Genomic DNA, 9,680 nt, shown 5'->3' on the forward strand with positions numbered 1-9,680 from the left:
TTGCTGGGATTTTTCTCTGTCCATCATCATCATCATCATCATCATCATCATCACCATCACCACCACCACCACCATCCATCCATCCATCCATCCATCCATCCAGTCAGTCAGTCAGTCAGTTCACTGCACTGCCTGGAATCAAACTCGGAATCTTGGGGTTAGTAGCCCACTCTCTTAACCTCTATGACATATGCCCGTGGGCAATTATGGAGTGAATTTTGGGGCTTATAAATCTAATATTTTTCTATCCTTCCTTAATACTGGTTCTCATATGCTGCTCATATCTGCACTGGGTCTGCTTAGGAGGTTATTATGTCCTAGAAAATATCCATCAAATGTAAATAATGTACATAATTCCTCATCTCTCAAATACAGATTCTTCTGTCTAGGTTTCTCAATTCGCTGATCTTCTAGTTTATTAGTTAAAGCTGTAATTTATGATAGGTATGGCTAGTGTGTTTATCTCAATTATCTTATTTTTAGCATTAAGTTCAATGTTTAATATTAGTCTAACTCTTTTGTAATACTCCCTCCTAATTTTCTCTTTCATTCTGTGTGTTGTATTGTAGCTGTTTCATCTGTTCCTATATATTTGTATGAGCAATTGTAATCTAAATATCTAATTTCTGTGTCTATGTTGAGTGCAGTGTTTTCAGTGCTGAATAATTTGCTTCATCTCAGTGTGACACTGGCACATTTGTCCAACCCGATAGTTATTCCCATGTCATTGCTGAAACTCTGGACAATTTTGATAAGGTTTCTCTGTTCCATGGTGCTTTTAGCGAAAAGTTTTATGTCATCCATGTACAGGAGATGGCTTATTTTTTGTCCATAACACCTATAACCCATGGTGGTTTCATTTAACAAGTTTGTTAGCAGAATCAGAGAAAGGCAGAAAAGCAGGGGTGACAGTGAATCTCCCTGGAAAATCCTCCTTCTTATGGGTATAGGGTAGGTTTTAATAACTTGTGAGTCATTTTTTAATGTTATACTGGTTTTCCAGTTTGCCATTGCATGTTTAATATACTTTAGTAATGGTGGGGTTACCTTATTTGTGTGGAGAGATTCCAGTATCCATGAATGTGGAACACTGTCGAATGATTTCTGGTTATCAATCCCAAGTCATGTTCAGGTTTATCTTTCTCCTCTTACAGTCCTGTATAATGGCTCAGTTTACCAGAAGTTGCTCCTTACAGCCATACATCCCTCTCCAGTACTCTTGTTGTTCTTCTGGTAAAACGTTGTTTTCCAGGTGCTTTATAAGCCGGTTATAGATGACTGATATTAAGGTTTTGTAGGATGTTGATAAGCATGTTACTGGTCTGCAATTTTGTGGGTGTACAGTGTCTTTGTTATTTGCATGGTTTGCGAATATCGTAAACTCCCTTCCTTCCAGGAAATGACAATAATACTTCTCCACAAAATAAATAACAAGTAATTCTCTTCCAAACATGCTATAGTGTATCTCAGCAGGCTTGATCTGATGGCAATAAAATACCAGCAGTTGCAGAATTCCTTGGTCAGCTTGCTGTAATATGGCACCCACAGCTGTATCTGATGCATTTACCACAAGCAAAAGCTTCGCATTGGATTTTGGGTGTACTAACATTGAAACATTAGCCAGGGCTTGTTTGACAGTTTGAAAATCAGCAACAAGTGACGGGGAAAGGGTGATAACTTCATTCCTCTTCTTACAATCTTTCAGCAATGCTGTAAGTGAACTCAATTTCTCCACACAATTTGGAATGAATCAATGATAAAAATTCGCCAAACTGAGGAAATAGCAAAGCTGCTTAAGAGAAGATGAAGAAGGAAGCTTCTGAATAGTTTGTACCTTCTCTGGGAGAGGACAAATTCCATCATGATCAATGATATGGCCTAAGAATTCCAGCGATGCAGAACCAAACACACTCTTTGCAATTACGTAAATGCTGAAAAAAGTAGCATTAGATGCTGGATATGCTCTTTCTTTGAAGAACTTGCGATGAGTAAATCATCAGTATAAGCATAGACGAAATCGTGACCATGAATGACCTCATCTATAAACCTTTGAAAGGTGCTAGTGGCATTCCACAATCCAAAAGACATTAAAAGGAATTCAAATGAACTAAAAGGAGTAGTAAGGGCAGTCTTTGGTATATCATCTGGATTTAAAGGAATCTGGTGATATGCCTGGACAAGATTAACCTTAGAAAAGGTAGCAAGGAAAGTCCTGAAAGTGTGAAATAAGGTATCTGTCTGGGGTCGTAATAGCATTTAATCTGCGACAATCTCCAACTGGAGCATGCGGTCAAATTCTGCTTTTGCAGCCTTGAGTTTATCAGGAGGAAGACGGCAGGGATGAACAAACACTGGTGGTCCACTGGTGTTGATAAGATGCCTCATAGAATGAACAGGATCAGTGACTTTGAAAGTTAAATTGGTAAGTTCCAGGAAAGAGTTCAAGAAGGGAATGGTATGTATCACCAGATACAGCACTAAAAAATACCAGACTTACAACAGGAGCAAATGCTGGACAACCAAGAACTGATAACTCCATTGGGTTATCCAACAAATGCTGTTGGTGAACATCCATCAACAGTGAGAAGTGGTGGAGGAAATCTGCCCTGAGAATAGGATAGGGTAGATCAGCAATCACAAAAATCTATTTAAAGTCCCTCTGGAGTGCCAAATCGAAAGAGAGAGATGTCTGCCCAAACGTGTCAATAGGAGAATGGTTGACAACTTGCTGAGAAATTCAAGAGAGAACTGGCTTATCTGTTACAAACTTCACCAGCCAGACACTACATGAAGTGCCAGTGTCAACCATAAAATTCTTTTGCAAGTTGGGGTCCAGCACAAAACATGCATGATTAGGGGCTGACATAGTGGGAGCTGCTGACATGCTCAGTGTCACCCTAACTAGTTTTCTTGACTCGAGGATGAACATGGAGGCACACACTTGCGTGCTTTCATGCTAAAATGCGCATGATACCAACCTACAGTCCTTGACAAAGAAGGAGAGGAATAACAATAATGGCTGGATGAATGGCTATGTCACCAGAACTCTCAAGATACACACATCTTTTCAATCTGTCTTGTAAGTTGCTGAATGGCTTCCATAGTCGCGTGCATGATTAGAAATAGGATCAATAGTAACTATATTAGACAATGCAGCAATGACTTCAGTGGAAGAGATTTGGTTTCCAGAAAATTCCATTATTTTGTCAGCTGAAGTGGCTATCTGATCCGCAGTGCTGACTTCAACCATAGGAGCTAAGATGGCCTGGACATTCTGCAGGAAACACAAGAATAACAACTGTTTTAGGAGAGAGCTATCTTCAGGAGATACGTCTGTGAGGTTGCGAATGCAACAAAGAAATTCTGTGAGCTTTCTGTCACCCAAATGCTCGTCGTTTACAAGAGGCTGGAAGCGGCATTCAACTGAAAAGGATGTCCTGCAAAGAACCTCTTGTTTGATTGAAGAATAAGATGCATCCTTTGGCATATCTGTTATCAAATCTTTCAAATGGTTAGCCAAGGCAGAAGGAAACACACTAAGCAAAATGTCAAGTTGTTGTTGAGCTGACTGGATATTATTCACAGCAAAGTATGCCTCTACTTGCGCAAAGTACAAAGGAACATCTCCACAAAAGAGCAGGAAGGAAGAATGCTGCATGTTGCTGTCAAGAAATGTAGATGAATAGAAAAATATCAGCATGAAAAATCGATAGACCACCCAGGAAATTGAGGAAGCGAAGAGGTGAAGAGGAGGAAAGCAAAGCTGTAGAGTACTAAACATGATGGTTGTAGCAGTAGCAGCAAGGAAGAACTTCACTATATGTGGTTGGTGGATGCAATGGTACTGTCACATCACCCCAGTGAGAAGACGAAGAAGACAACATCATTCAAAAGTAGAAAAAATAACTTACAACTATAAAACTCTGTTTGCTATCCACTGAAGTTGTTAGGAAAACTGACTGAAAAGATGTAGGGTAAGAAGAGACAGGAAAACGTTGATTTGACACATAAAAACATTTTTTTTCTTCTTTCAGCATCACAATTTTAATGAGGAATCAAACATGAATCCAGTTTTGTTGCTTGTGTTCTGTTAAGTTGTATGTACATAGGCCTGACAAATAACATTCTGTCAAAGTTTAGATAATAAGATTTTATATAACTGTGCTTTTACAAAAAGTGCATGTGAAATAGTAAAAGGTGTACAAACGTGGTTGTTTCATAGCTAGTGAAAATTAGTTGGTCAGTAGTTGGTTGGAGAATAAGCCAGTTGGCATTAATGGTTAAAGGTTCATCTTATGTGATTTGTGCTGGAACAGAAGAGAGTAAGGAATGCACCAGCTACATAATGAGGTAGCTGTAATAGCTGAGAGCAAAGCAAGCTAGCCACTCTAAGAGCCAGGAGTCAAGAGCTCAGTCCAGTGAAAGTCATACCAAATAAGATAAGAGAGACTAAATGTCCGTTTAGAGTTTGTATATCTTTCCAGTAGAAATGCTATGTCTCAAAGACTGCTGGGAGTACAGTACCATCAAAGTGCCAACTACCTACAACAGAATGAGGGGACATAACTCTGCTCTTTTCCTTTTATTATTATCTAGCCATAACAATGCTTGCTCATCCAGTTTGGTGTTGATTCTAGCTCACTTATCAATAAATTAAATACTGCCGCTAAGTGGTTATGGGTGTTGGTGAGGTGTTTCAACCAGAAGTTGGGGACCTTGTCTGTCCCTGGAGTTTTCCAGTTGCTGGTATTCCTCAGTGTGTCCATGATCTCTTGGCCTGTGATGGTGCACCATATCTGTTGTTCTATTGTGTTCTTGCTATCTTTTTCTCTACTAATCCACAGAGCATTTTTGTTGGGTTTTTTTGGTTTGTTCCATATTACTTCCCAGTATGACTAAATCGCTGATGTTATTGGCATGGCATCTATTGATATAGTTTTTTTGTTTAGCTTTCTATAAAAACTTTTTATGTTTATTTTGAATTCTCTATTTTGTTGGAAGAAGCGTTTCCATTTTTCATGTGGTAAATTTTTGCTGCTATGCCTTGTTTAAATTTTTCTTTTACCTCCCAGGTATTTTTTATGTTGTTTTGTTTTGTTATATGAGCCTTTTTTTTATTTTTCATATTTGATCCCATTTTCTCTAATTCACAAAGTAGTGATAAGTCTTTCTTTTGTTTATGAATTTTATTTATTATGATCTGTTTCCATTTTGGGCTTTGAGATTTGGTTGGGACTTTTTTTTTTCCTTGTAAGGGTCCAGTTTCCCTACAGCTGTTGGGTAGATCAAGTCATTTACTTTGTTGATATCTAGTGTATCTTTTGATATGGTTATTATTACTTGTAAGGTTCTGTTGTATCTATTTATCCTTTCATAGAGCTATTAAATTTTTCTGTAGCCTGGGGAGACGTTTACGCTGGTCCATATTTATTGACTGTGTGATGTTTAGTTCTTTTACTACTACTACTACTACTACTACTACTACTATTTCTTCTTCTTCTTCTTCTTCTCAAATTTGTGAGTTGTAATTTATAGAAGTAAGTTGTAATCTACATCATAATAAGAAAGCTGGCTGAAAAGTTCATAGGCTGACCAAGATACTCTCATGGAATGTGACCAAATGAGGTTTATTTTTCAACATAGTCCCTCTTGTGGTCCACACATTTCTTTCATTGCTGTTGCAGTGCTTGTATTCCATTAGTGAAGAAACTTTCACCCTATTGGTCAAAAGATCATCAACAGCAGATATGGCCTCATCATCACTGCAATGCTGGTTTCCAGTTAAGTATTTTTTCATGTTGGGGAACAGACGATAGTCAAATGGGGTCAAATCAGGAGAATAGGGAGAGTGATCAACCAGTTCAAAACCACAGTTATGCATAGGAATCATTGAAACTAAAGACTTGTGTGTTGGAGCATTGCCCTGAAGAAACAAGACCCCTTTTGTCAGTTTTCCTGAGTGTTTGGTCTTGATAGCCTTTTGTAACTGCTTCATTGATGGTGTGGCCCTAGCCGATAAGCACAATACCTTTTATATCCCCAAAAAAACTGAGGCCACCGTTATTTCCTGCAGATGAAATGACCTTGACCTTCTTTGGAGCAAGTGGAGAAGAGGTGTTTCCACTGCATTGATTGTCTCTGGCTCAAAGTGATGAACCCAATAGTCACCTTTGGTCTGGAAATCAACTAGATCTGCCTCAAATGATGTCAGACTTTTCCATGGTGTCATCAGTTTGGTGCACTTTTGATCAGGTATCAGAAGACATAGCACCCATCTAGCAGAAACCTTCATCATACCAAGTTCATTATGCAGAATATTCTCAACTCTTTCACGGGATATGTTAATAACATTGGCTATTTGATTTATAGTCAATTGCTTGTCATTCATTATCATGTTGTGAACACGATCAATGTTTTCCTTGGTGGTGGCAGCTGAACACAGAATATATAGTGGTTAAATATTGCAATACATTTTGTCTGTCACAGCTCTTACTCGACTCAAAGCAGCTGTATAGCCTTACTGTTTTGCATCTGTTTGACTATAACATCTGAAAACTTGTTATTGTTTCACTCTAAACTAAGTACAAATCCTGAATTGTTTCAGTTTCTAGAATCTTATAAATTGATCAGGTACCCTATATATGCTGTAAAATCTGTAGGTTCTTCTTGCTCTCATTACCATCTCTCTTTTATCCTAAAATGCAGGTTTGGTGATTTTATGAAAGGGTACAATTTAAACCTAAGATTTCTAATTAAAGAAGTTATGAAATATTCTAATTCTTTTTAAAACTTGCATTTTCTTAAACCTTGCTAATGTAATGATATTGGAGAGTATTGCATATTTATTGTTAAGGTACCATTGAAGAATGTTCTGCCACAACAACAATATCGTCAACCAGAAGATGATGAAGATGAAGAGAATTCTTCACCTGAAGATAATACCAGAACTACAAAGAATAAATGGGATAAGTTAAGGTAGATTTTACACATCAATTTTTAGTTGTCAAATTATATAAAATAGAAAATTCTTGTATGTAGATTTGTATATGTTACATATATGTGTACAAACCCTGTGTGTGCATGTGCATGTATGTAATGTCTGGATTTCTAGTAACTTTATGGCTTTAATTAATTTATGGACCAAAAGATTTTTGAAAGATCTCCTGCATTTTTATTTGTCGTAGTTACTCACTGGTCAGCCTTGAATGTGTGATCTTTTTTTATATTAGTTACCTTTTTTTTATATTAGTGACTACATTATCTAATATGTTCCATTTTAAAATTAATGTTACATGCTGGCAATAGTTAGATGTTCAGTGAACAATGAACTAGTAATTTTTCACAAAGGTAAATATAATTTGTATATGTCCTATTTGCATTCAAGAAGTCAACTGCAGTTTTTAAAAAGTACAGTCTTGAATGCTGCTGTTTTACCAAGCTTGTCGATTATGCACTACTAAAATTTGAGTCACATGGCATTCTAAAAAGAACCTATATGTAAAAGCATTCTATTTTCAAAAGACATCACCAAGTGTGTGGGCTAATAGCAAAGAAATTGAAAGCTTACATTGAAGGAATTTTTGTTTAAGATTGTATAGTTGCCACATCCAATAACTCCCCTAACTTTCCCTAACCATGCATTATCTTACACACAACCTGACTCTCCAAACTGTACTGATTATGAAAATAGACACTGGTGAGGGTCCAGTAGGAATATTTAAAATTTGTCTTTTTTAATAGCAAAAAACTCAAGTATAAAAAGCACTTGTATGTAAAAAAAACACCATCCCACCACTCTTCTAAAACATGAGCTAGAGCTCAGCATCTAGAGTCAGGTAGCTCCAAATGCTGCACTTCACTATCACTACAAATCTCTCCTGAAAGTAATTAGGACCACATTGCAAAAACTAGTACTTTTTCCCAATGCTAGAAAATATTTCAGCTCCCAACAGTTACTGAGGCCTGCAATGGACTACAGCTTCCACATCTGGGTGGTGGTGCTGCTACACACTCATGCACACAAGCATACACACACACACACACACACACACAGGCACGCACGCACGCACCCCTGACTGTATTCACTGCTTGGCATTAAATCACTGACTGACTGACTCCAGCTCCTAACCCACAGGTGGACTGTTTTTTTTGTCTCTGTCTTTTCTATTGCTACTATAATTGTACAATGGCCTCTGTTTCTCCCCCAGAGCATTGTATATATATATATATATATATATATATATATATAACATTGTATACATATAACTATATACATGTAGTTATATATCTATCTGTATATATATGTAGTTAATCAAAAATTTTCAACTTCCTTCTATTTGTGTATTTGTTAGTTTGTGTGTATGTGTTGAAGCTAATAAATGTATGTTTCTTAATTGTTTACTTGTATTTTAAGATGAAAATATTACTATCTATTTTTTGTTTTTCTTCCATTAGTTTGAAATTTAAACATCATCATCATCATTATTTTTTTATCAACAATAATGGTGGTGTCCCAGCATGACGTCAGCTCTTGAGCTGAAACTGGTAAAAATGTAAAAGAGAACAAGTAATCAATAAATAACTTTTCTTGACATTAAAAATATGCTGACTATCCTACTACATTGAGAAAGGAATGTATTTATGTATTTTTGTATGGATATTCATAGGATAGAAATTAAATATTTACTAGAAGTACCCTGTGGAAATTCCATGGTCATTTTGATAATTGTAAGATGGAATTGTATAATTTTCTGAACCATTAGAGCCTCGTGATGATGTAAAAGTTCATATAAGTAGTATTAAAATTGCAATCTCAGGAAACATCTGAAAGATTTTATATTCTTACATCTACTTTGTGAGTTGTCTTATTTATCACTTTATGTTAAAAAGTAAACAGTATTAACTATGGAGCAAAATCAAAGACATTATCTATAATATTATTTTGCTTCACTACATTGGTAAAGTTTTAATAAAACTCAATACAGTTATTTGGAAAAAAAACTTATCATTCTTTGTCTTGTTAGTTTCTGTTGTTGACCATATTTTATAAGCTTTGACTGAGCAGACAATAGTTACTTCATTAAAGCACATCCATTAACTGATGGGTGATATGAATATTAAAAACAAAACATAAAAGAACTAACACTTTTCACTGTTCTCTTCAGTAAATACACACACTCTCTCTCTCTCCCTCATTCTCCCTCTTATTCTCTCCCTACCCTACTTTCTCCTTTATTTCTTCCAACTATACCACATCTCCCCAGTGTTAAATATTTTCTTTCCCCTCTCTCTTTCTTTCTACTTCTGCCTTCAGCTATTTAACCACATACCATAATAGCAATCCTTTCCTCCTAGCTCTCACTGCTGAGCACCTCTCTCTCTCTCTCTCTTTCCTTTCTATCTTCTCAGTCTCACTTCAACTAACCACAATGTCACATTTTCTCTTTGTGAATTAATACAGAGATACATATGCGTGCATATATTACATATGTACCTCTTTTTCTACTTCTTTTTCTCACTCCTCCTCTCTCTCTCATTCCACCTCCTCTCTCTCGTTCCACTTCCTCTCTCACTCTCATTCCACCCCTCTCTCTCTCTCTAACTAACTCAAGTGAGTGAACTAGCAGAATTATAATATAATCAAATTATAATATATATCAAATTGTCAATCACTGGATGGT

At 36.5% G+C, this 9,680-nt stretch overlaps 1 protein-coding gene across 18 annotated transcripts in view; it reads left to right on the forward strand.

The window, feature by feature from the left end:
* Positions 1 to 9,680, forward strand: part of LOC106872580 (uncharacterized) — a 248,572-nt gene that overhangs the window by 146,645 nt on the left and 92,247 nt on the right. For all 18 annotated transcript variants that reach the window (XR_016241608.1, XR_016241606.1, XR_016241609.1 and 15 more), the window contains one exon: positions 6,854 to 6,975. Coding sequence is in view for 14 of the 18 variants with exons in the window: in XM_052967277.2 (XP_052823237.1) it covers positions 6,854 to 6,975 (122 nt within the window). In the remaining 4 variants the exon portion in view is untranslated. The remainder of the gene's footprint in view (positions 1 to 6,853; positions 6,976 to 9,680) is intronic.

Source organism: Octopus bimaculoides, chromosome 4 (assembly GCF_046866305.1).
Source record: "Octopus bimaculoides isolate indiv1 chromosome 4, ASM4686630v1, whole genome shotgun sequence".
NCBI classification, from domain to species: Eukaryota; Metazoa; Mollusca; class Cephalopoda; order Octopoda; family Octopodidae; genus Octopus; species Octopus bimaculoides.